At 44.0% G+C, this 27340-nt stretch overlaps 1 protein-coding gene across 4 annotated transcripts; it reads left to right on the top strand.

Annotated features, from left to right (window-relative positions):
• Positions 1–3037: 3037 nt before the first annotated feature.
• Positions 3038–26695, top strand: kiaa0513 (KIAA0513 ortholog). 4 transcript variants are annotated; one of them, XM_039001147.1, is made up of 13 exons: positions 3055–3123; positions 4177–4292; positions 7214–7711; positions 15682–15781; positions 15926–15999; positions 16364–16434; positions 16780–16984; positions 17087–17127; positions 17337–17418; positions 17550–17627; positions 23457–23537; positions 23673–23767; positions 24306–26695. In XM_039001147.1, exons 3-13 carry the CDS (start codon positions 7332–7334, stop codon positions 24353–24355), a joined length of 1257 nt encoding a protein of 418 aa, XP_038857075.1. In that variant the 5' UTR covers positions 3055–3123; positions 4177–4292; positions 7214–7331; the 3' UTR covers positions 24356–26695. The 4 variants fall into 4 exon arrangements, 3 of the variants coding, with proteins under 3 accessions (XP_038857074.1, XP_038857075.1, XP_038857076.1); XM_039001146.1 differs by lacking the exon at positions 4177–4292 and having other exon boundaries at positions 3038–3123; XM_039001148.1 differs by lacking the exon at positions 4177–4292 and having other exon boundaries at positions 3060–3146.
• The last annotated feature ends 645 nt before the right edge of the window (positions 26696–27340 follow it).

Genomic DNA, 27340 nt, shown 5'->3' with positions numbered 1-27340 from the left:
CCACGATTAAAAAAAGCCAGACTATGGTTTGCAACTGCACATGGGGACAAAGATTGTACTTTTTGGAGAAATGTCCTCTGGTCTGATGAAACAAAAATAGAACTGTTTGGCCATAATGACCATCGTTATGTTTGGAGGAAAAAGGGGGAGGCTTGCAAGCCGAAGAACACCATCCCAACCGTGAAGCACGGGGGTGGCTGCATCATGTTGTGGGGTGCTTTGCTGCAGCAGGAACTGGTGCACTTCACAAAATAGATGGCATCATGAGGATGGAAAAGTATGTGGATATATTGAAGCAACATCTCAAGACATCAGTCAGGAAATTAAACAATTTAAAGGCAATGCTACCAAATACTAATTGAGTGTATGTAAACTTCTGACCCACTGGGAATGTGATGAAAGAAATAAAAGCTGAAATAAATCATTCTCTCTACTATTATTCTGACATTTCACATTCTTAAAATAAAGTGGTGATCCTAACTGACCTAAGACAGAGAATTTTTACTAGGATTATATATCAGGAATTGTGAAAAACTGAGTTTAAATGTATTTGGCTAAGGTGTATGTAAACTTCTGACTTCAACTGTATAAAGATAACAGGTAGGTCTAAAGCACACATCAACTACATCAGGGACGGATTACACGGCATTACCCATGGCAAAATGTGTCAAATAAATACAGGAAATGTGCTTTAAAACTGCAACATTTTCTCAATGCCCCAACGCTAAATGTGTGTAATTACAGGACATTGGTTTAAAAGTGCAAAATTGTATCTCTGCCACCAAGAGTGGACAATCTAAAATGTTCTTGCCTAGGGCCCCAGATTTGGTTAGTCAGGACCTGAACTACATAATCTACTGTTACATTGGCATGGTTGATGCCATTTGTGATCACCAGAATAATTCCAATGTATTATGCAAGTTAATAACTGCTATCAATGACCTGAAAGTTATAAGGAGATACTGATTTTGTCTCTGAGGATATTAACATTATCTTTTCACAAGATAAGAATAATAGGGATAAAAAAAGAAAGATGCATCATCAAATAAAGTGTTCAGGAGGCCACTAGATCATTATTTGTTGATATAACTGTATTGTCCCTATTTATTGAAATAAGTCAGTCAAAATAAAGAGCTTGTAGAGATCATATTAATTTCAAAACAAGGTAACATCTGATCACTCCCTATATTCCCTTAAATGCCACTTACAGGAACAGTCACTGAAGAGGAGGAGAAGCTGTGCAAGGAAAATGATGGCATATTGTAGCCTAGTGGTTAGAGGATTGGACTAGCAACCAAAAGGTTGCAAGATTGAATCCCCGAGCTGACAATGTAAAAATCTGTTGTTCTGCCCCTAAACAAGGCAGTTAACCCACTGTTCCTAGACTGTCATTGAAAATAAGAATTTGTTCTTAACTGACTTGCCTAGCTAATTAAAGGTAAAATATTGGGGCAATATTGCTTGCATGCACTCTGACATAAACTGATGACAGTATAGCTATTTCTTGGATCCAGAACTTCTAGCTGCATGATTTTCACAACAGTCCAGCACACTATTAGAAGTACAGTCCTGAGTTACTTTTCTTCGTGAAATGGCCTGTTTAGCACACTGATCCCTGGGTACTAACTGTGACCCGCAGCTCACCAAACGGGGAGGCGCTGGTAAAGTGGTCCCTGTATGAGCAGAAAGTACATGGGGTTGGGTTTAAAGCAGATGGTTGCTCAGAGCCTAAAAAAGGACAAGCTGCACTTCATGACTGTCCTCCTCCCTCAGAAGTTCCACAGCCTGGCAGCTGCTGCAAGTCAGCTTTATTAGCGTTGCCTACACCTCTAAACACTGCATCTGTAATTCTTTTGGCATTTTTTTGTAGGTAGGTTAAGACTCTTAATAGAGACTCTGAATTCATTTAAAACATGTGCTTGTCATCTTTCTGTCTTTCTTCATAATTGGAAAAAAACACAAATGATGATATAGGAAGATATTTGAAGTCCTATAGCCAATGGAAATTGTTATAGATTATTTACATTCACAGTATTACAGTGTTGACTTGGAAAGGGCAACACCGGGAAAAAACATGAACGCAAGTGAGTCATGAGCTCTGCTGAAACAGAACACATGCGCTACAACCACCAATTATATTGGTTGGCCATCAGTATCGTGACGAAGTCTGCTAAAATATTATTGGCCCTTTTCCCGTTTAGATGCAGACCAAAGATTATCTGTTATATTGACGAGATGTCAAACTGACCGCTCTAACAATGGAAACGCATGTCCTTAAATGCGAAAGGTAGGCGGGAGGAAGCGAGATCAGGTGGGAACATTCTAGCCAATGAGAGGGCAGATACGCGTGTGAACATATGGTACAACTCCGGTATAAAATCGTTATTACAAAGTTGTCAGAATGTCTTATCGCTTATGTCAGTAGCCTACATCGCATCAACCTAAGCATTATGAAACTTATATTCAATCGAATAAGCGTCACCTATCAAAATAGCAATTAACTGTTATATTGACCAAATTCGGCAGTCTCTCATTGCCCCCCATACAAAAGCTCCTCAATTGGTATTGTCTTATTTTCGCGTGAACATATGTTGGTGTTAGTTCTATCCGGGATCATTGGGACGTCCGTACTCTAACGTTAATCATAACCATTACTTAACCTTTACCATTATCTTAACCATTTTCAATGTCAAGTTAAATAGTGCCACGACAGAGTTGGGACGTTCCAATGATCCCAATAGCATGGACCCAGGCGGAGTCAAACATCTACTTCCGTGTTCATAGCCTATCGGGAACAACAACAAAAAACGTTAAAAATTCGGTAACTCGAAAATGTCTGACTTGCTTACGGAAAAAATATTCCAGAGTTTACCACTAAGGAAATATTAGAATCAACCAATAAGAAGCTCTACGCAAATAACTTACGTTCAGTTTTAACACATTTTAACTCGGAGGGCCCGAGTTTTCGAGACGACATGAACGGGATACTTCGTGACGTCATTGGGTTCCCCACCCCCACTTTACATTCGTGCTTGATTGCGCATGCCTGTTTTGAGACTACTGAAGTGAGCAGGCTCCGACGCATACAGGGAAGATTAAACCCCTCAACCTGGGACATTTCGTGTACGTACAACTGTAAAGGAAATGTACTGTTATTATATCATATGTTTTAATATAATCAATTTCTCGACATACGCTTGTAATTTGGTGTGTTTTATTGACAAGCCATATACAATCTTATTTCGATTTCACACTGTAGGCCTACTAGATGTCTGTCATTCATCATCAGATTGCTGGAGATGTCAAGTGGTGGTGTTGGCAGGCACTGGCAACCCTATATATGTTTATTGGCTGCGTAACATGGGCTATTTAAAAAAAAAAATGGAACACTAAATATACGAGTAAACCACCATACCTCCTAACCTAATAGGTGTTGTTTACAGTATTCGATCTATTTCCTGAAAAGAGATCTAGTCTCCTTGCTTTCAAGTTAAGGTTACTGAAGTAATGGTTGAATTAAAAATGAAAATATAAGTCGTTTTTATGTTCCCCCCCCCCCCCCCCCCCCCTCCAGTAGCAGTAGCTACTGCATTTTGCCCAAAACAATTATACATCGTTTCGATGCAGTGTCACTCTAACTAGCTCTATCTTTGATAAAAGTACCATTGCCATATCAGGTTGGAAATGTGTTGTTTTTATTTTATTCATGTATAATAACTTTATTTATAGAGAGTACATTTCATACACCAGTTAAAAGTACTAGTAGGAGCAGGCTGGTGTTAGTGATGAAACTTACTCATAATAGCTACTCATTGGTTTTGTTTGGCGTTGGGGCTGTCTTTGGTTTTATCTGGAACTGCACATGGAAGATTAACTTCCTGTTAATATGTATATGGTCATTCACACAGTGACTGTTGTCTCTTCTGGCTCCTGCTTTGCTGTCGTGTCCAAGTGGTCTTAACAGCTTATCTTCGGTTGTCGCCATGGTAGCTCTATTTAAGTGACCTTGTTTGATCAAGGTTATGAAGGGGAGGAGGGTTTGACTTATTTGGGAAAAGTCGTTAATAATATAGTGATGTTGGTCTCCAGCAGGACATGTTTGTTGGGTATCATACTTGATTGATTCTTGGACAAACAATGGGAGCTTGGAAGACTGACGTGTTTTCTCTGCTTCAGATTCAAGTTGTTGTGAGATGATGCACCAAAGAAACAAACAGCCATGTGAAAAGAACAATGAGCTATGTGAAATGCCTACTTTGCAAAGAAAACCGAATTTTGCCTACCAAATTGGAGTGAGTAATGCATGTCCTCTAAGTCTTTTATTTTAGACCGCCTTTTTCTCTCTGAACTAGCTGTGTCCATGTCATGTTAGGTCAGATCATATATACAGCATCCAGCCATAGCACTAGCAGCAAGGCATAACGAAACAAGATTCCAAACCTCCCTTATCAGTCATCAGCCTTTTCTCTCCCACATTCCCTTCAGTGTGAAATGTTTAGTTATGCACTCAGTCAGTCTTATCTATGTTGCTAGTCCACTCCCATGGAAGAGAGGGGCAGCCTACATGGACATTCAAGTGTCCAAATGCCTGTGATTAGATATGACTGAACCAGTTCACCCTCCTCTCAAAGTCTGGGTTGAGTCAGGACAGTCAGGCGTCTGGACTGGACAACAGCCCTCCTACATTGGGGTAAGGAACATTTAGATTTTATAGCTAAGCGATTATAGGGAGGACACTCCAAGCAAGCAAGACTTCAGTTCCTGGCCTGCAGGCCATGAGATGTCATTTTAAAATGCCAGTGAGGACTGAAGGAAGAAAATCAGAAAATGATATCATCCACACTGAATTGACAAGATGTTTCCTCTACTCAGTCTATCACATAGAGTATGTTGCTTGGATGATGGTTGTGGAGAGACTAGCCTACTGAATAATATTTCCTGGGGTGAACATGGGGACATAAGTATAACATGGCTTTTATGTGTCATGCCCTCACATGAATGTTTGCAAGGGCATATTTTACATGATAACAAGACCTCATAATAGAACAATGTCACACTTTATGTAATGACCACTTTAGATTGTTGGAAACAAGATATTAGTTTACGATGAAAGAGATACACCTAGATATTCATTTTGATAATAAAAAGATGAGATGTGTTTGTCTGCAATATAAAACTAGGTACCAGATCCTGTCTACAGTACATGTACGTATGTTCAGTGTATCATTTCATTACAGCCTGGATCGTACACATGGATCAATGCAATGCAGTATCTTTCTACAACCCCCCTCCCCTCTCTCACATCTCAAGTCATAAATCCAGTAGACCTACTTACTCAAGCTTTTCAGTATCCCATCATCGTGATGAAAAGCGCCCCGTCCCCGTCCTCTATGCTCAATCCCCTGAGGGAGAGTGTGTGGGTGGTTGGGCAGGACTGGGGGCCTGTTCTCTTGCTCGGGAAGCAGAAATACTTCAGCCTGTGCACTCACCGCTGAGATTTCCTGAGCTCAACTGAAGGTCTCCACCTCACTCAGAGGGCAGCCAGGGGGGGCTCAGTGCATAGGCCAATGGCGTATCTGGAAGGTGATTCTGCCGTGCCGTTAGTACTGCAGTGGGAACAACAACAACAGAGAAACCTGCTTTTTCTCACTCAGCTCGGCTCACCTCGGTCCTTGTGATAAAGCTGAGAGAAAAAAAGAGTTGGGAGATTTCACTCTTGACATTTTGAGAACAAGTCAGATAAGGCCTATTTTAGCTAACATCAAATATACCAAAATGTCAAGAGTGAAATCTCACAACTCTTTTTCTTTCTCACAGCTTTATCACAAGGACCGAGGCATGTTCAGGTTTCAACAGAGTAGGCTGTAGTTCATTAATTTGACATGAACAATTGAAAAGGGGTTGTGTGTGTTTAGTGTGAAAAATGGGCAACATGAATGGCCATATTTCTTTATTTTCTTACTTTTATAAAACATTGCGGCGTGTTTGGTGCATCGGCGTGTGCGTGTGTGTTCACTAATTCTGGGTTACAGTCCAACTGTCCCAATCCTGTATTATATAAGAGTCCTCCTCAATAATATCCCCAGTCTTTCAGTCAGACGACATCAGCCAGGGGGTTAGACTTGCAGAGCTGCCAGATCCAGGATCAGACCAGACATCAGCCTGGGGGTTAGACTGGCAGAGCTGCCAGATCCAGGATCAGGGCAAAAGCAGGAAAAACTCTGTTCCCCTGACAGAGAAGCAAAATGGCTTAACTTCAGAAGAAATAGCCTCCAACACTCTACTCAGCAAATTGAATGTAGTCTATCACAGTGCCATCCGTTTTGTCACTAAAGCTCCATATACTACCCACCACTGCGACCTGTATGCTCTCGTTGGCTGGCCCTCGCTACATATCCGTCGACAAACCCACTGGCTCCAGATCATCTATAAGTCTTTGCTAGGTAAAGCCCCGCCTTATCTCAGCTCACTGGTCACCATAGCAACACCCACCCATAGTGTGCGCTCCAGCAGGTATATTTCACAGGTCATCCCCAAAGCCAACACCTCCTTTGGCCGCCTATCCTTCCAGTTCTCTGCTGCCAATGACTGAAACGAATTGCAAAAATCACTGAAGCTGGAGACTTATCTCCCTCACTAATTATAAGCATCAGCTGTCAGAGCGGCTTACCGATCACTGCACCTGTATGCAGCCCATCTGTAAATATCCCACCCAACTACCTCATCCCCATATTGTTCTTTTTTTGCTCTTTTGCACCCCAGTATCTCTACTTGCACATCATCATCTGCACATCGATCACTCCAGTCTTAATGCTAAATTGTAATTATTTCGCCACTATGGCCTATTTATTGCTTTACCTCCCTAATCTTACTACATTTGCACACACTGTATATAGATTTTCTTTGTTTATCCCATGTGTAACTCTGTGTTGTTTTTGTCGCACTGCTTTGCTTTATCTTGGCCAGGTCGCAGTTGTAAATGAGAACTGGCCTACCTGGTTAAAGAAAGGTGAAATAAATAATGGGCAGAGGACAACATTTAGATACAGAGCTGTATAAGAGGACAGCTTCAATACTGATGGAGAACACAATATCCGTCCATATCCAGACAGTCATATCAACAGCATTACTGTACATCATTATATTTTCTTATTTGATTAAAGTTGTTCTATGAGTGTTATAAGTAACAATTCCCTCTCTCCTCTCTTCACAGCGTGCACTGGGTCTGTGGGCATTGAGTCCGTTCTGCTACAGCGCCCCTCGTGGATGAGAGCGTCTGAAGAGCCTTCTGTCTACTTTAGCTCTACCATCTCTGTTCTCTGTCCTCAACAATGGAGGAGGTAGCTGTGGAAAACCTCATAGACTTTGATATCCCTTCATGTTCAGGCGATACAGCCCCCTCATTTGCAAGTCCTCCTAGTGGGGCGCTGCTCCACACAGACATTTTCTCCTCTGAGCCGCTGTTCCCAGAGCCTGCCTCCATTGTACCCCTGGCCCCCATGCCCAGCTCCCACCACCATTGTGGGGGAGAGGACGGGGACAGTGATGCCACAGAGTCGGCAGACAGTGAGAATGACATGGACCCACACTCCCAGCAGTGGAACTCACGGCGCTCATCCTCCTCGTCCAATCACAGTGCAGAGCTTGGGGTAGAGGCAGTGGAGAATCAGGAGTTCATGAAGGCTTACGTGGAGAAGGTGTTTCATGGAAAGTAAGAACACCCTGGATTCTCTGAATGTGGGGTGGTGTGGGTCTGTCCCTGAGGGCCTGTACAGTATGTGTAGCTAGAATGAACTATTTTACAGTGGTACTTAAACATGGATAGGGTCTTTTATGAGGGTCTATTATGAATGTACAATACTGAACAAAAATATAAACGCAATGTTTCATGAGCAGAAATAAAAGATCCCAGAAATTTTCCATACGCACAAAAGCTTATTTCTATAAAATGTTGTGCACAAATTTGTTTACATCCCTGTTAGTGAGCATTTCATCTTTGCCAAGATAATCCATCCACCTGAACAGGGGTGGAATATCAAGAAGCTGATTAAACAGCATGGTCATTCATTACACAGGTGCACCTTGTGCTGGGGACAATAAAAGGACACTCTAAAATGTGCAGTTTTGTCACACAACACAATGCCATAGATGTGTTGAGGGAGTGTGAAATGTCCATGCTGACTGCAGGACTGTCCACCAGAGCTGTTGGCAGATAAATTAATGTTAATTTCTCTACCATAAGCCACCTCCAAAATCGTTTTAGATAATTTTGCAATATGTCGAACCAGCCTCACAACCTCAGACCACGTGTGTGGCGTTGTGTGGGCGAGCGGTTTGCTGAAGTCAACATTGTGAACAGAGTGCCCAATGGTGGGGTTATTGTATGGGCAGGCATAAGCTACGGACAATGAACACAATTGCATTTTATCAATGGCAATTTGAATATGTCACTCTTTAAGCATGTTATGGATGCTCTGGATCAACGTGTACGGGCGCGTGTTCCAGTTCCCGCCAATATCCAGCAACTTCGCACAGCCATTGAAGAGGAGTGGGACATTCCAACATTCCACAGGCCACAATCAACAGCCTGATCAACATTTGTGAAAGAGATGTCACGCTGAATGAGGTAAAATGTGGTCACACCAGATTCTGACTGGTTTTCTGATCCACGCCCCTACCTTTTTAAAAAAGGTACACAACATTACCAAAAGTATGTAGACGCCTGCTTGTTGAACATCTAATTCCAAAATCATGGGCATTAATATGGAGTTGGTTTTCCCTTTGCTACTATAACAGCCTCCACTCTTCTAGGAAGGCTTTCCACTAGATGTTGGAACATTGCTGCAGGGATTTGCTTCCATTCATTCACAAGCATTAGTGAGGTCGGCACTGTTGGGCGATTAGGCCTGGCTCGCAGTTGGCGTTCGAATTCATCCCAAAGTTGTTCGATGGGTTAGAGGTCAGAGCTCTGTGCAGGCCAGTCAAATTCTTCCACACCTATCTCGACAAACCATTTCTGTATGGACATCTCTTTGTGCACGGGGGCATTGTCATGCTGAAACAGGAAAGGGCCTTCCCCAAACTGTTGCCACAAAGTTGGAAGCACAGAATCGTCTAGAATGTCGTTGTATGCTGTAAAGATAAGATTTCCCTTCACTGGAACTAAGGTGCCTAGCCCGAACCATGAAAAACAGCCCTAGACTATTATTCCTCCTCCACCAAACTTTACAGTTGGCACAATGCATCCGCCAAACCCAGATTCTTCTGTCGGACTGCCAGATGGTGAAGCGTGATTCATCACTCCAGAGAACGCGTTTCCACTACTCCAGAGTCCAATGGTGGCAAGCTTTACACCACTCCAGCCGGCGCTTGGCATTGCGCATAGTGATCTTAGGCTTGTGTGTGGCTGCTTGGCCATAGAAACCCATTTCATTATGCTCCCGACGAACAGTTCTTGTGTTGACGTTGCTTACATAGGCATTTTAGAACTCGGGAATGAGTGTTGCAAACAAGGACAGAACATTTTTACATGCTTCAGCACTCAGCAGTCCTGTTGTCTGAGCTTGTGTGGCCTACAACTTCACGGCTGAGCCATTGTTGCTCCTAGACGTTTCCACTTCACAATAACAACACTTACAGTTGAATTGGGCAGTTCGAGCAGGGCAGAAACTTGACGAACTGACTATTTGGAAAGGTGGCATCCTATGACGGTGCCACGTTGAAAGTTAATGAGGTTTTCTGTAAGGCCATTCTACTGCCAATGTTTGGCTTTCCACATTTTGTTACCTTACAGCCTTATTCTAAAATATATTTAAATATTTTTTTTCCCTCATCAATCTACACACAATACCTCATAATGACAAATGGAAAACAAGTTTTAATTTTTTATTGCAACTGTATTAAAATAAAAAACAGATACCTTATTTACATAAGTGTTCAAACCCTTTGCTGTGAGACTCAATGTATTTTTTAAATTTTATTTAACTAGGCAAGTCAGTTAACAACAAATTCTTATTTACAATGACGGCCTACCCCGGCCAAACCCTCCCCTAACCGGGACGACCCTTGGCCAATTGTACGCCGCCCTATGGGACTCCCGATCACGGCCGATTGTGATACAGCCCGGGATCGATCCCGGGTCAGGAGAGACGCCTCTAGCACTGCGATGCGGTGCCTTAGATTACAGGCAACATCCGCACTAAGCTAAAGGGTAGAGTTGCCGCTTTCAAGGAGAGGGACTATAACCCGGAAGCTTATAAGAAATCCTGCTATGCCCTCTGATGAACCATCAAACAGGCAAAGCGTCAATACAGGACAAAGACTGAATCGTACTACACCGGTTCCAACAATCGTCGGATGTGGCAGGGCTTGCAAACTATTACAGACTACAAAGGAAAGCACAGCCGCGGGCTGCCCAGTGACACAAGCCTACCAGACAAATAAATTACCCCTATGCTCGCTTCGAGGCAAGTAACACTGAAGCATGCATGAGAGCATCAGCTGTTCTGGATGACTGTGTGATCACGCTCTCCGTAGCCAATGTAAGACCTTTGAACAGGTCAACATTCACAAGGCCGCAGGGCCAGACGGATTACCAGGACGCGTACTCCGAGCATGCGCTGACCAACTGGCAAGTGTCTTCACTGACATTTTCAACCTGTCTGAGTCTGTAATACCAACATGTTTCAAGCAGACCACCATAGTCCCTGTGCCCAAGAACACTAAGGTAACCTGCCTAAATGACTACCGACCCGTAGCACTCACGTCTGTAGCCACGAAGTGCTTTGAAAGGCTGGTCATGGCTCACATCAACAGCATTATCCCAGACCCATTCCAATTTGCATACCACCCCAACAGATCCACAGATGATGCAATCTCTATTGCACTCCACACTGCCCTTTCCCACCTGGACAAAAGGAACACCTATGTGAGAATGCTGTTCATTGACTACAGCACAGCATTCAACACCATAGTGCCCTCAAAGCTCATCGCTAAGCTAAGGACCCTGGGACTAAACACCTCCCTCTGCAACTGGATCCTGGGCTTCCTGACGGGCCGCACCCAGGTGGTAAGGGTAGGTAATAGCACATCCGCCACGCTGATCCTCAACATGGGGGCCCCTCAGGGGTGTGTGCTCAGTCCCCTCCTGTACTTCCTGTTCATTCATGACTGCATGGCCAGGCACGACTCCAACACCATCAAGTTTGCCGATGACACAACAGTGGTAGGCCTGATCAACCACAACTATGAGACAGCCTATAGGGAGGTCAGAGACCTGGCCGTGTGGTGCCAGGACAACAACCTCTCCCTCAACGTGATCAAGACAAAGGAGATGATTGTGTACTACAGGAAAAGGAGAACCAAAACAGGTCCCCATTCTCATCGACGGGGCTACAGTGGAGCAGGTCGAGAGCTTCAAGTTCCTTGGTGTCCACATCACCAACAAACAATCATGGTCCAAACACACTAAGACAGTCGTGAAGAGGGCACGACAAAACCTATTCCCCCTTAGGAGACTGAAGCTATTAAAAAAAGTTATACAGCTGCACCATCAAGAGCATCCTGACTGGATTCATCACTACAGAGGGTAGTGCGTACGGCTCAGTACATCACTGGGGCCAAGCTTCCTGCCATCCAGGACCTCTATACCAGGCGGTGTCAGAGGAAGGCCCTAAAAATTGTCAAAGACTCCAGTCACCCTAGTCATGGACTGTTCTCTCTGCTACCGCACGGCAAGCGGTACCGGAGTGCCAAGTCTAGGTCCAAAAGGCTTCTTAACAGCTTCTACCCCCAAGCCATAAGACTCCTGAACAGCTAATCAAAGGGCTACCCAGACCCCTCTTTTATGCTGCTGCTATTCTCTGTTTATAATCTATGCATAGTCACTTTAACTCTACCTACATGTACATATTACCTCAATTACCTCTACTAACCGGTGCCCCCGCACATTGACCCTGTACCGGTACCCCCTGTATATAGCCTCACTATTGTTATTTTACTGCTGCTGTTTAATTATTTGTTACTTTTATTTTTTATGTTTTACTTATCTATTTTTTTCTTAAAACATCTTAAAGCATTGTTAGTTAAGGGCTCGTAAGTAAGCATTTCACTGTAAGGTCTCTACACCTGTTGTATTCGGCGCATGTGACAAATAAAATTTGATTTGATTTAGAACGCTGCGCCACTCAAGATCCTTGAGCTCAGGTGCATCCTGTTTCCATTGATTATCCTTGAGATGTTTCTACAACTTGATTGGAGTACAACTGTGGTAAATTCAATTGATTGGACATGATTTGGAATAGCACACACCTATCTGTATAAGGTCTCACAGTTGACAGTGTATGTCAGGGTAGACGTTCGTTGGCGGAAACTGAGGTCAATGTTTGAAACTGCTAGTGAGTCGAGTGAATCTAATAGTACAGAAAGTGAGAATGGGTGGGTTACAGTGGCGAAGAAAAAGGGAAACAAAAGAAGGAAAGCTATGTTGGAAAATAGGAAACCACTAGACTCGTTTTTGAGTCAGGGTTTTGGATGAATGCTATTTGGGAAATCCTTTTAATGTCTCCTAGGAAAATCTGGAATGTGTTGGAACAAAGTTTGGAGTCAGTGAAAGTCATAAGATGTGGTCTTATTTTTGATTTTTTGGTGTGTCTGCAGAGCAGAAGAAGTGTGTGTCAAGACTCAAAAAGATATCAGAGTGGAATGTTTCCTGCGTGGATTTTCATAGCAGGGCACCTATCAAGGGGGTTATTTCTGGGGTGGCGCAAGAAATAAAGGCAGAGAGACCTGAAAATAGCTGTGCAGCAACGCTCCCCATCCAACCTGACAGCTTGAGACGATCTGCAGAGAAGAATGGGAGGAACTCCCCAAATACATGTGTGCCAAGCTTATAGCGTCATACCCAAGAAGACTCAAGGCTGCCAAAGGTGCTTCAACAAAGTACTGAGTAAAGGGTCTGAATACTTATGTAAATGTGAGATTTCAGTTTTAAAAAATTCCAGACCTGTTTTTGCTTTGTCATTAGGGGGTATTGTGTGTAGATTGATGAGGATTTTTTTTTAAATCTATTTTAGAATAAGGCTGTAATGTAACAAAATGTGGAAAAAGGCAAGAGGCCTTTGGCAGAGTGGCTGGAAACCCGAGAGGCTCACCCAAAAATTTCTTGGGGGGGGGCTAAAGGGGAGTGTGGCGAAGCCGGGTTGGATACCTGAGCCAACTCCCCGGGCTAACCGTGGAGTGAGAGAGCGTCGTACTGGTCAGACACCGTGTTATGCGGTAAAGCGCACGGTGTCCCCAGTACGCGTGCTTAGCCCAGTGCGGGCTATTCCACCTTGCCGCACTGGTAGGGCTAGGTTGGGCATCGAGCCGGGTGCCATGAAGCCGGCCCAACATATCTGGCCTCCAGTACGTCTCCTCGGGCCGGCGTACATGGCACCAGCCTTACAGGTGGTGTCCCCGGTTCGCCTGCATAGCCCAGTGCGGGCTATTCCACCTCGCCGCACTGGCAGGGCTACGGGGACCATTCAACCTGGTAAGGTTGGAGAGGCTCGGTGCTCAAGAGCGCGTGTCCTCCTTCACGGTCCGGTATATCCGGCGCCACCTTCCCGCCCCAGCCCAGTACCACCAGTGCCTACACCACGCACCAGGCTTCCAGTGCATCTCCAGAGCCCTGTTCCTCCTCCCCGCACTCGCCCTGAGGTGCGTGCCCTCAGCCCGGTACCTCCAGTTCCGGCACCACGCATCAGGCCTATAGTGCGTCTCAGCCGGCCAGAGTCTGCCGTCTGCCCAGCGGTGCCTGAACTGCCCGTCTGCCCAACGCCGCCTGCACTGCTCGTCTGCCCAGCGCCGTCTGAGCCATCCGTCTGCCCAGCGCCGTCTGAGCCATCCGTCTGCCCAGCGCCGTCTGAGCCATCCGTCTGCCCAGCGCCGTCTGAGCCATCCGTCTGCCCAGCGCCGTCTGAGCCATCCGTCTGCCCAGCGCCATCTGAGCCATCCGTCTGCCCAGCGCCGTCTGAGCCATCTGTCTGCCTAGCGCCATCTGTGCCATCTGTCTGCCCAGCGCCATTAGAGCCGCCCGTCTGTCCCGAGCCATTAGAGCCGTCCGTCAGTCAGGAGCCGCTAGAGCCGTCCGTCAGTCAGGAGCTGCCAGAGCCGCCAGCCAGTCAGGAGCTGCCAGAGCCGCCAGCCAGTCAGGAGCTGCCAGAGACGCCAGCCAGTCAGGAGCTGCCAGAGACGCCAGCCAGTCAGGAGCTGCCAGAGACGCCAGCCAGTCAGGAGCTGTCAGAGACGCCAGCCAGTCAGGAGCTGTCAGAGACGCCAGCCAGTCAGGAGCTGCCAGAGACGCCAGCCAGTCAGGAGCTGCCAGAGCTGCCCTACAGTCATGAGCTGCCCTACAGTCATGAGCTGCCCTACAGTCATGAGCTGCCCTACAGTCATGAGCTGCCCTATAGTCATGAGCTGCCCTCCAGTCATGAGCTGCCCTCCAGTCATGAGCTGCCCTCCAGTCATGAGCTACCCTCCAGTCATGAGCTGCCCTCCAGTCATGAGCTGCCCTACAGTCATGAGCTGCCCTCCAGTCATGAGCTGCCCTCCAGTCATGAGCTGCCCTACAGTCATGAGCTGCCCTCCAGTCCGGAGCGGTCATTCAGTCCGGAGCGGTCATTCAGTCCGGAGCTGCCACCCAGTCCGGAGCTGCCACTCAGTCCGGAGCTGCCACTCAGTCCGGAGCTGCCACTCAGTCCGGAGCTGCCACTCAGTCCGGAGCTGCCACTCAGTCCGGAGCTGCCATTAGTCCGGAGTTGCCCCTCTGTCCTGAGCTACCTCTCTGTCCTGAGCTACCTCTCTGTCCTGAGCTACCTCTCTGTCCTGAGCTACCTCTCTGTCCTGAGCTACCTCTCTGTCCTGAGCTACCTCCTAAATCATGTGGGGGCCTTGGGGAGGATTCTTAGGCCAAGGTCGTGGGCGAGGGTCGCCACTCAAAGGACGCTAAGGAGGGGGACAAAGACAGTGGTGGAGTGGTGTCCTCGTCCTGCGCCGGAGCCGCCACCGCGGACAGATGCCCACCCAGACCCTCCCCTTGAGTTTTAGGGGTGCGCCCGGAGTTCGCACCTTGAGGGGGGGGTTCTGTCACGTTCCTGACCTGTTTTCTGTTGTTTTGTATGTGTAGTTGGTCAGGACGTGAGCTGGGTGGGAATTCTATGTTGTGTGTCTAGTTTGTCTGTTTCTATGTCCAGCCTAATATGGTTCTCAATCAGAGGCAGATGGTAATCGTTGTCCCTGATTGAGAATCATATATAGGAGGCTTGTTTTGTGTTGGGATTTTGTGGGTGTTTGTTTCCTGTCTCTGTGATTGTCTGCACCAGATAGGTCTGTGTCGGTTTTTGCACATTTGTTATTTTGTATTATTCTTCATTAAACATGTTTAACACTAGCCGCGCTGCACTTTGGTCCTCTCCTTCACCCCTGGAAGAAAACCGTTACAGTATCTTTGACAAACAGATGCTTATCTGTATTCCCAGTCATGTGAAATCCATAGATAATGGACTCATGCATTTATTTCCATTGACTGATTTCCTTATATGAACTGTAACTCAGTAAAGTTTTTGAAATTGTTGCATGTTGCGTTTTATTTTAGTTCAGTCACTGTTTAAGGTGGGTCTGTATAAACCTCTTTTCTCTCAGGGAGGACTTTGACCAGGAGGAGAAGGCTCGCTTTGGGGAGCTGTGCAGTGGAGAAAATGGCAAGGGCAGGGAGTGGTTTGCCAGATACGTCAGTGCACAGGTAAGTTCCAGTATGTAAGCACAGAGATATGTATGTCTCTGCACATAGACGCACAGTAATGGCACAGTTATCAGCACAGCTTCGCTGCTGGTGCTACATATTTAAAGTTTTATGGTAACTAAAGACACATGGCTTTATTTGCAGCGCTGCAACTCCAAGTGTGTGAGTGAAGCAACATTCTACAGGCTGGTGCAGTCTTTTGCAGTTGTTCTTTTCGAGTAAGTCTGACTCCCTCTTTCACTTCAACTGTTTCATGTTTTGTTAAGTGCTTATTTTTTCCCTGTTTCATTTATTTTTGTTGGGAGACTTTGAGCTCTACACCGGCTACATTGTATTGATGGGTTTTACACAATGGCTTCATTCCCTGAAGAGTTTGTAAAGACAAAACAACTTCCACGCTCGGCTCCATCTCAGAATGAGAACAAAATGTGAACACGTTTGTGTGTGTGGTCAAATATGTATAGGTGTTGTGTGCAAAGCTCTTTGTCTAGACCTAAGTCACACATGAGGGAATGGGTGTATTTCATTGTACAATATTATTTGCACAATCATATCCCCATTACATAAGTGTGTGTGTTGCAGGTGCTATCAGATGGATGACTACAGTCCAGCTAAAAACCTCATGACCATGTGTTTCACTTACTACCACACTGGTGAGATGTGTACCTGTTTAGAACCACAAATGAGAGACTTATTCTCCCCTCTCTTAATGGCCTCCCAGTTTCCCAACATTAATGGGGAGGGGTCAACGGTCAGGGTTGTACCCTTTTGTGGTTGCAACATTACCACGGAGTCAGTTTAAGCTTATTGTACATACTATTCATGTGTGCATCTGCATGTGTGGGGTATTAGAATTTGTGCTATTATAATGCTATTACTTTGCTATTACTGTGCTATTAATTTGCTATTAGGCTCTACGCGGTACCTATTCATAATCAATAGGAAACATGATTAGGGCATGGTGGTGTATAGTAAAAGGATCCTTCCCTGGACCTCAGGTAAGTCCCAGCCATCCCCCACTGAGCTGCTGCAGCAGCCGCCTGTAGCCATGGACTCCTACCTGAATAAGGCCAACTCCTGGCTGTCTGGCAAGAAGGACGCAGCCGAGCGGCTCCTGAAGAACTCCTCTGCTGCCAAAACGGAAGTCAAAGGCTTCTTTGGAGGCCTGGAGAGCAAGCTGAGGGCGTCCGCTCGAAAGAATGAGTGAGATGTATTCCTGTTAATAACCAATCAATAATGTTTCTTCTAAGCACGGTTTTAGTCAGTTTATTTACCGACTTTTCCTCCCAACTATTTTCGACCCAGGGAGGCAGAGAGTCCAGTCGAGGTAAAGCCCAAATCACCAGGTACGTCAATCTCATCTCTTGTTGATTGTAGGGTACACACCCATCAAAAGTTTAAGATACAAGCAAGTCAGTTCCTGTATTAGTCTGATTTATAACTCCATGTCCTTACATGTTCTTATAACCAACCTGCCAACTGGACAAATTACATCTCTCTTGCCTCAAAGTATGGGTTGCCTTTATCAGTTGCTCTCTCTGCCTGTCCTCTATAGTGTCCTCTGTGCCTCCAGAGAAGAAGAAAGTGGAGAACGAGAAGGTGTACCTGTACACACACCTGAAACAGCAACCCATCTGGTATGAGATGGATGTTCATTTACATTCATGGTTATAGATTATTTAAAATCCACACAATAACAATGAGGTAGTGAATTATTGTCCTACCTTGTTGGTGTTTAATAGATGTGTTGTGGTGTCTCTGGTGACAGGCATACGTTGAGGTTTTGGAACGCAGCGTTCTTTGATGCGGTCCACTGTGAGAGGAAGAAGAGGTCACCTACCACCAGGTGAGAAACTGATGTACCAGCAGGGGAGATGAAAGATGATACGGCTGTTATATCACTAAACTGGGATGTTACTACAAAGCTCCGCTTACTGCCTGTGTAGTGCGAACAGAGGATAAAATGGGAGTGTGTAATAGAGTGCAGTAGATGGATAGATTGAATGAAACGTATGCGTGAATGTGGGGTGTATTTTCAAGAGGTGGGAGGTTTGTCTCTTTGTTTGTGAGCACTTGTCTTGTCTGTGTGTATAAATGAGGGGTAAGGGAATGTGGTGAGTTTCAACACAAATTAGGAATTCAAGGACGGCTCACTGTATACCTGTCTGTAGTTCACTCAAACTGCTGTTGAGCTTCTGACTGTTGCCACCAGTTTCTTCTCCCAAGCTCTTGTTCTCAACCTTTGCATGTGTCTTTAACCCTTTGTCTCCTTGTGCCTTGCTGCCGGGCAGGGGGACGGATGAGGAAGAGAAAGACGAGAGGTCTGTCCTATCTGTCTGCTCCTCCTAACACTGGTAGACAGAGAGATAGGGAGGGAAAGCGAGGAACAAGTGAAAGCGAGGAACAAGTGAAAGCGAGGAACAAGTGAAAGTGAGGAACAAGGGAAAGAGAGAGGAAGAATAAAGGGATGAACCGAGAAAGGAACAGAGGGATGCTCAACATTGTGACAGAGTGAGAGAGTTGAAAATCTAGAAAGAGCCGTAGGCTTAATTTGCGCTGTTCAGGATGTGCTTCACTGAGCACAAGCAGAACAGGGTAAGGGCAGATCCTTGTACTGTAGTTCAATAATAGGCTCAGCATTGGAGCAGTAGGATAGTTACTGTCATATTGATATCTGCATGAACCTCTCCTCTCACTCACTGTATCCACTGTGTCTGTCATAGCTCAAAGCCATCTATTTTAGACTAATTAAAAGTGTGTTTCTCTTGTTAATACACATTAATGTTGATTGCATACAATTTTCCTAATTTTGATCATGGTGTGGGCGTTACTTGTCATAAGTGCCACAAAGTTTACTGCGTGCTTGTCGAGCATCAGAAAGGCATGCGTTTACTTATGCACTTCTTGTTTGTTTGGTTGTTGTTATTTCTGTTTGTTTGGGTTAATTTCATGGATGAATACATTTGCCTCGAGCATAAAGCAGTGTTTTAAAAGAGTTGTTAGTTTCATGATGGCGAGGTATTCTGTTTTCACAGATGATTGCATGCTGACATGTTCACTTTTATCTGCAGCATGAGGGGTTTCTCTTTAGTAGGGCCTGTTGCATGTGACATAATTTTTTTCTCTCGACCAGTGCATGTTAAGTCTGTAGCGCTTTAGAATAACTCCATGTAATAAAGCATTTACAATGGATTAGTAAATAGTTTAATCATTACTGTCACGTTTGTACATGTTAGTAACCTAGTTAATTATAGATAGACATTCCAGCAGTACCTGATGCTCCTTAAGGTCTCAAAATGGCCCCTAGAACATACACTACATTGCCAAAAGTATGTGGACACCTGCTCGTCAAACATCTCATTCCAAAATCATGGGCATTAGTATGGAGTTGGTCCCGACTTTCCACTAGATGTTGGAACATTGCTTCCGGGACTTGCTTCCATTCAACCACAGAGCATTAGTGAGGTTGGGCGCTGATGTTGGGCGATTAGGCCTGGCTCGCAGTTGACGTTCCAAATCATCACTGAGCTGTTCGATGGGGTTGAGGTCAGGGCTCTGTGCAGGCCAGTCAAGTTCTTCCACACCGATCTCAACAAACCATTTCTGTATGGACCTTGCTTTGTGCACGGGGGCATTGTCATGCTGAAACAGGAAAGGGCCTTCCCCAAATTGTTGCCACAAAGTTGGAAGCACAGAATCGTCTATCTAGAATGTTATTGTGTGCTGTAGCATTATTTCCCTTCACTGGAACTAAGGGGCCTAGCCCGAACCATGAAAAACAGCCCCAGATCATTATTCCTCCTCCACCAAACTTTACAATTTGCACTATGCACTATGCATTGGGGTAGGTAGCGTTCTCCTGGCATCCGCCAATCCCAGATTCTTCCGTTGGACTGCCAGATGGTGAAGCGTGATTCATCACTCCAGAGAGCGCAATCTTAGGCTTGTGTGTGGCTGCTAGGCCATGGAAACCTATTTTATGAAGCTCCAGACGAACAGTTCCGGTGCTGACATTGCTTCCAGAGGCAGTTTGGAACTCTGTAGTGAGTGTTGCAACCGAGGACAGACCATTTTTACACGCTACGTGCTTCAGCACTTGGCGGTTCCGTTCTGTGAGCTTGTGTGGCCTACCACTTGGTGGATTTGACATTTTCTCTCCTAGACATTTCCACTTCAAAATAACAGCACTTAGTTGACCGGTGCAGCTCTAGCAGGGTAGAAATTTGACGAACTCACTTGTTGGAAAGGTGACATCCTATGACGGTGCCATGTTGAAAGTCACTGAGCTCTTCAGTATGGGCCATTCTACTGTCAATATTTGTCTATGGAGATTGCATGGCTGTGTGCTCGAGTTTATACACCTGTCAGCAATAAGTGTGGCTGAAATAGCCGCATCCACTAATTTGAAGGGATGTCAACATACTTTTGCCATGTAGTGTATCTATGGTTTAACAATAATCACACAATACAGAGGGTGTTTAAGAAAATATAATAAATGTTATTCCAAAACAGTCACACTGTTGTAATAATGTGATGTGTAACTTCGGATACACTATGCTGAGTAAAATAATGTTTTCAGTCCGAAAATGCTATAAGCATTTCTTGGCAGTGACTTTTCTACCAAAAGTATGGATTGGCAGTCACCCCTTATAGCAGTCTAATTAGGCAATAATGCCAGAGGGGGTGTGGTATATGGCCAATATACCACAGCTAAGGGCTGTTCTTAGGCGCAACGCGGAGTGCCTGGATACAGCCCTTAGCCGCGGTATATTGGCAATAGACCACAAACCCCGCGGTGCCTTATTGCTATTATAAACTGGTTACCAATGTAATTAGAGCAGTAAAAATATTTTGTCATACCCGTGGTATATGGTCTTATATACCACAGCTTTCAGCCAATCAGCATTCAGGGCTCGAACCACCCAGTTTTAGAATCTCGGTTAACCTAGAACTAAAATCCTGTGTAATTTGGTCAGCTGCATGATAAAATTCTGGGTCCATACATGTTAGAAATAGGGAGTTCTGGTTTGCAAAGTCTCCACCCTCACAAAATGAAACTGTCTGCCCCCACCCCCTTGCTGTTAATTTCACCACGATGCGAAGCAGTCCAAGTTAAAGCACCGTCTTCGCCAAATCCTGGTATGTCCAAATAATCCGTGCTGAAAACCCAAACACTAGGTCTACTGCAGCTCCTTATCCTACGCATTCCATCTCTTCACTACACATTATTTGGTTAACATGCAGAATCTGTCCACAAGAGATTAAGAGCCGTCCATAGACTGCTTACGAGGTAAGGAAACAAATATTGGAATACATTATTTTGCTGAACTATCCTGAACTATATCTTTAAAAATATCACATCAGAGTCTAATCCGGGTGAAGGGTATTACTAAGCTATATGGATTTGTTTTAAGAAGGTCATACTGAGGATCATTTAGCTATTTGATTTTGAATTTCAACAATATATATTAGTGAGACCTTAATAACCTCTTTCAGCTAGGGGGCAGAATTTTTATGTTTGGAAAAATAACATTCCCAAGGTAAACGGACTATTTCTCAGGCTCAGATATTAGAATATGCATATAATTGACAGATTAGGATAGAAAACACTCTAAAGTTTCCAAAACTGTCAAAATATTGTCTGAGAGTATAACAGAACTGATTTTGCAGGTGAAAACCTGAGGAACTTCAACCCGGAAGTGCATTTTTTATTTCCATTGCTTGCAACTCCTCCATTTAAAGGGGTATCAACCAGATTCATTTTCCAGTGGCTTCCTCAGGCTGTGACCAGGCTTTAGACATAGTTTCAAGCTTTTATTTTGAAAAATGAGCGAGATTTATCAAAACGCGTCAGGTGTCCTTTGATTAGTTCCTGCGCAGGAGAGATGTGGCTCGACATTTTCTTTCTCTGTAGTATTGAACAGTTTACCGTCCGGTTGAAATATGATCGATTATGTATGTTAAAAACAACCTGAGGATTGATTATAAAAAACCTTTGACATGTTTCTACGAACATAACGGATACTTTTTGGAATTTTCGTCTGCCCTTCAGGACCGGAACGAGCTTGTGGTTTTCTGAACATAACGTGCAAACCAAATGGCGGTTTTTGGTTATAAAACGAATCTTTATCGAACAAAAATAACATTTATTGTGTAACTGGGAGTCTCGTGAGTGCAAACATCTGAAGATTATCAAAGGTAAGCGATTTTATTTTATTGCGTTTCTGACTTTCGTGACCATGCTAATTTAAGGCTAGCTGTTCTAGCAGTGATTGATACACTCACAAACGCTTGGATTGCTTTCGCTGTAAAGCATATTTTCAAAATCTGACACGATAGGTGGATTAACAACAAGCTAAGCTGTGTTTTGGTATATTTCACTTGTGATTCCATGATTATAAATATTTTTTGTATTATTTTTGAATTTGGCGCGCTGCAATTCAGCGGTTGTTTACGAAAATGATCCCGTAAAAGGTATCCGTGCAGCAATAAGTTTTTAAGGAGCAGCAGATACTGCTGGAATGTCTACCAATGGCATGTCCATCTTTTGGTGAGAAATTACACTGGTCACTCAAAACATTTATAAAGTATAAATAGCCCACACTGTAGATGAGGCCATGCAAAAATACTTAACTAATGATTAATAAATGGTTTATAAAGACCTATATTAATTTATTAATCATTGCTCCATTAATAAGGTTTATCAATAAGTGATTTACTAACCCATTATAAATGCTTTATTACGTGGAGTTATTACAAAGTGCTACTGTTAAGTCTTATTCCACTGCATGCTGAATGCTGTCTTACTGAGCCACAATGAGCATGACAAAAACACACCGTTCTACTTTAATGTGTTGTAGCACTTAATAGCTATGTTCTTCATGGGTATTGACATTAAGTTTATTGTATTATTTATTTCAGAAATCCTCCTGTACCTTCTATGTGTATGTATGAGTGTGAGTGGACGGGTGTGTGATGTTGTGGTGCTGATCAGGTCAAGTTATCAATCGTGTTCACAGGGTTAGTTATCTCTGGAGACTCATTTGGTGTCTTCAGAGTTAGGTAAATCAGCCTTTTAGTTTTTCTTCTCCATATGTTTGGAATAATCTCCCAAAAGCATTACACATAGTAGCCTTAGTGTCCCTGGGGCAGTTGAGAGTGGACAGAGGAATTTTATAATGAAGAATGCGTTTGTTTTAGTTGATTGTGTTTTGTGTATATTTATCTGTTAAATTTGTGTCATGCTGTATTTAACTTTTTTTATATTGTATTCCATTTTTTGGTTCTATTAAATTGTATATGCAGGGCTCCCTTGAAAAAGAGACACTGGTCTCAATGGTGACTCCCTGCTAAAATAAAAAAAGGTCCTCTGTTTTCTTAGTTGTACATATGACTACATATGTATGACTACACTGGTTATAAAGCTTCCCAAAGCTTTTGGACAGACATTTCTCTCTGTTCCCCAATCAGAGAGAGAACCGCAATCTAACACGCAATATCCAGCATGCCATCGCTTTAGTTTGACGTGTTTGCCTTTGAAAAGGTTTTCTTCACGTTTTGCTATTTTCATCTCATTCCAATGATGTCTGGTTTGTTGTTTTGGTGTGGGTAGAAGGTCAGAGGTAAACTTGGAGACCTTGACCCCTAACTTCTCTCTGCTCTTATCTTTCTCCAGAGAGAAGTGGTGTCATATGACCCAGGAAGAGAAAGATGACAGCTCTAAAGTCGACGAGAATATTGCCTTTGGCCAACTGGGGTGAGTGAGGTGACATACTCATGCCTATGGACAAAAAAACAACTTCTAAGTAACATTCCATCTGAGGAGGAGAGGCATCTGCATGGTTTGTATACTGTATCTCATGGTCAGTTAACTCTTAGTGTCTGCTTTCAGGACATTCACTCACAACATGCTGGCTTTTGGGCTCAGTAAGAAACTCTGCAATGACTTCCTGAAGAAGCAAGCAGTTATTGGGAACCTAAATGAAGGTACCCCTACATGAACCAACCTTCCTCACTTTGTTTCACCTGTTTAAACTGTTCAAACTGTTTTAAACGTATTAAAAAATATATTAGTAGGGGCCTCCTGAGTGGCGCAGCGGTCTAAGGCACTGCATCGCAGTGCTAGAGGCGTTACTACAGACCCGGGTTCATTCTCGGGCTGTACCACAACCGGGAGTCCCATAGGAGGCGCATAATTGGCCCAGCGTCGTCCGGGTTAGGGGAGGGTTTGGCCGGTGGGCTTTACTTGGCTCATCGCACCCTAGCGACTCCTTGTGGGGGGCCGGGCACCTGCAGGCTGACCCCGGTTGCCAGTTGAACGGTGTTTCCTCCGACACATTGGTGCGGCTGGCTTCCGGGTTAAGCTGGTGGGTTTTAAGGAGCGCCTGTTAGGCGGGTCATGTCTCCACCTTTGCCTCTCCTGAGCCCGTTGGGGAGACAGGCTTTCTGAGACTAATGTATTTATAACTGGAAAAATGTGCTTAGTGGTTTTGATTGAAAAGAGCTCTCTGTTTCTCTCTTACAGAGCAGTACAAGCTGTTGAGCGACCACATTGAGCAGATGGCCACGGAGTGAGTGGCAAAGAATGGTACTTCAACTTCAATGACTACTTAGTACACTATCAATAGTAATTACCTGAAGCTAATCTCCTCCTCACTCTCCAATGTTGTGAAGGCTCACCAATAACTGTATTCCATCAATATCCAGTACAGTAAGCTCCAATCACCTATTTCAGTAAAGCCTCCATAACCTGCAACAATAAATAACACAAAACCTTTTATCACAGTGATAGTAAACATGAAGCTGCGTAGTCAATATTCCAGCTTCACCAACCAACATACTGTAACCTACCCTCTCCTGGGCACTGTCAACAAGGTCATTCACCCTATCACTACTACTTTATTTTATACTGTCACTAATGAGTACCTTCCTCGGGTCCTTATTTTACTGTATAGTTGGACAATTTCAGCCATATCAGCATCCATTAACCCATTTTACAAAATCACCTCCGTGTAACCGTCCCAGGCTCTCTATAGCCTTTTTCTCTAGTCTTCCATGTCCCCTGACTACAGTATACATACAGTATATATATTTTAGATATACTGTAACCTGCTCCTTGCACATATCCTACAATTAGTATTATTTATATTGTTTGCAATAGTGACCTTTTATGATTTCCTCTCTGCCCAATGTCGAAGTGCCTTGAATGTACCCGTGGGGAACTGTCCTTTCTGTTTCAATGGTAATCAATGCAAGTCTCAATTGTAACAATCTGTAAAACCACTTGATACAATACCTTCCTGTTCATGATTCTACCATCTATATACTGTGGCAGCATATTTCCAATAAGGTTGAATTCTCATGCCTAGTGTCCTCTGTGTTTAGTGATTGTCATGGTGTTAGATCATGGCTAGTGAAAGTGCAGTGTGTAGTGGTGAGAGGCTGCAGCATGGATTCCAGCAGCAGTCCCATACCTTCTATTTTATTCCTAGAGTAGCCTTGACCTGAGGTGTCTGTGCTATATGCATGGCATGCATCCTTGCCCTTATAAGTGAGAAACAAGCATTGTGCAAGTTGGGCGTCAATGTCTTGTTTGCATTATTTAAGCCCACCAGAGGAAAGCCTGGTGACTTGTTCAGAGCACTTAATTTATCAATGGAGTTAAAAGTTTAAAAACTACTGTGTGCATCCAGCTTTTGAGGGAGACATAAGCAAAATATATAATTCTTGACATCTTGGAGCATTGACATTTCAGAGCTATGTGAATAGAAATTAGGATTATTGTACATTTTTCTCAATGCTGGATTGAAGTACTGGCAAGTTTTTTTTTTTGTCTATATCAATTGATTTTGTATTTATATTGTATTTCTTTCACCCATGTTTTATTATGTTCAAAGACTTGTTTATCACTGGTTTTGTGTCATATCTGTTGGTGAATGACTATGTAACTGATTATGGTCATTGTGTTTTGATGTCTGTCTCAGTGGCAACTAAAGCTTTCCACTTATTATGACCCTGAAGTGCCGTCATAATTCCTCCCTTAGGAGTGGTCCATTCAAGTGCTAGACCAAACTATATGTGTGCTATGTGTAAAATGTTTAGTATAAACTATTGTGTAATTCCTCCAGAGTGTTAGTTACAATGTGTAGTTGCATGTGATGCCTTGTAGTTGAAGTTCTATGTCTTGTCTTGGAGACGTCTGTCTTGTCTTGCTCTCTCTCTCTTTTCTTGTGGGCTGTTTAGCAGAGGACCAGCTTCTTGCCACAAAGTGTTTCCCTGTTCTGCTCTGTCTCAGTTGCTTCCCTTGGATTGCAATGCTGCTCCCTGCTTCATGTCTGGATCTGACCTTCTGTTCAGCAATCAGACATATTGTGCATCTGCATGTGATGACCTCTATTGCCATACTGCTGAATGACTTGCCTCTTTGTTTTGTGGCTGTGTGCAATTTTAGTTTAGCACCAAGCCCTCCTATGTGTTTGTATTGCTGCGTGCATGCTGGCCTTTCAGTATTGTTGAAATGCAGACCAGCCCTCTAATACTTGGAATGCTTCACCTGCTTTTCATGTTGCATGTCAAATGCACAGATGGTCCATCACTGGTCTTTAAGACATCTCTCACGAAAAGTGTTGTACATTGTTTGTCTGGGCAGTGGTGGTCTGATTTGACCAGTTGTAACTAGCACCTGATACCTAGTCATGGACAAGCCTTGTGTCTTTGGAGGTGAAACAAACTTTCGCATAGGAGAATATAGCCTACACTTCTTTTTTAATGAGCGGGAAAGAGTCTCTTACAGGTAGCTGTTATTATCAATGTCCTCCCACTTCTGTTGTGCAATGGTGGCTGAGTTTGCATGGATGTGTAATTATGATGGAACAAGTAGCTGATGCTGTAATAAATATATTTTTTAATGTGGAAGCTTTTTGAATCGTGTCTGTGTGAGTGCACGGGAGAGAGGGTATAAGATGGGATGTTGGAATTAGAGGTGTTTGGGAAGGAGAGCTCAGTGTGATGTGTAGGTTAGATAGCGAAGTCTCTGTGCACTCCAGTGTGTGAGACTGAGTCAACGTGAGCAGGGTACAGAGTAGGACCATGTAGCACAATGTGGGAGGGTTTTAGACCCTGGCCCAAACTGCCAAATGGCTGCCATTCCTGCTGCTGCATGTAAATAAACAGTCATCACACTGGCTGCTCAATGATTGGACACAATATAATGAGCAGTGAAAGCTCAGTCAGTGGTGTCACACAAAGAGAGTCTCTTTTAATTCAAGTGCTTTATTGGCATGGGAACATATGTTTACATTGCCAAAGCAAGAGAAATAGATAAACAAAAGTGAAATAAAAAAATAACAGTAAACATTACTCACAAAAGTTCCAAAAGAATAAAGGCATTTCAAATGTCATATGTGCAAATAGTTAAAGTACAAAAGGGAAAATAAATATAAATGATATTTACAATGGTGTTTGTTCTTCACTGGTTTCCCTTTTCTTTTGGCAATGGGTTACAAACCTTGCTGCTGTGAATGCACACTGTGGTATTTCACCCAATAGATATGGGAGTTT

The sequence above is a fragment of the Salvelinus namaycush genome, chromosome 9 (genome assembly GCF_016432855.1).
Source record: "Salvelinus namaycush isolate Seneca chromosome 9, SaNama_1.0, whole genome shotgun sequence".
NCBI classification, from domain to species: domain Eukaryota; kingdom Metazoa; phylum Chordata; class Actinopteri; order Salmoniformes; family Salmonidae; genus Salvelinus; species Salvelinus namaycush.
This window is presented reverse-complemented; position numbering and strand designations above follow the sequence as displayed.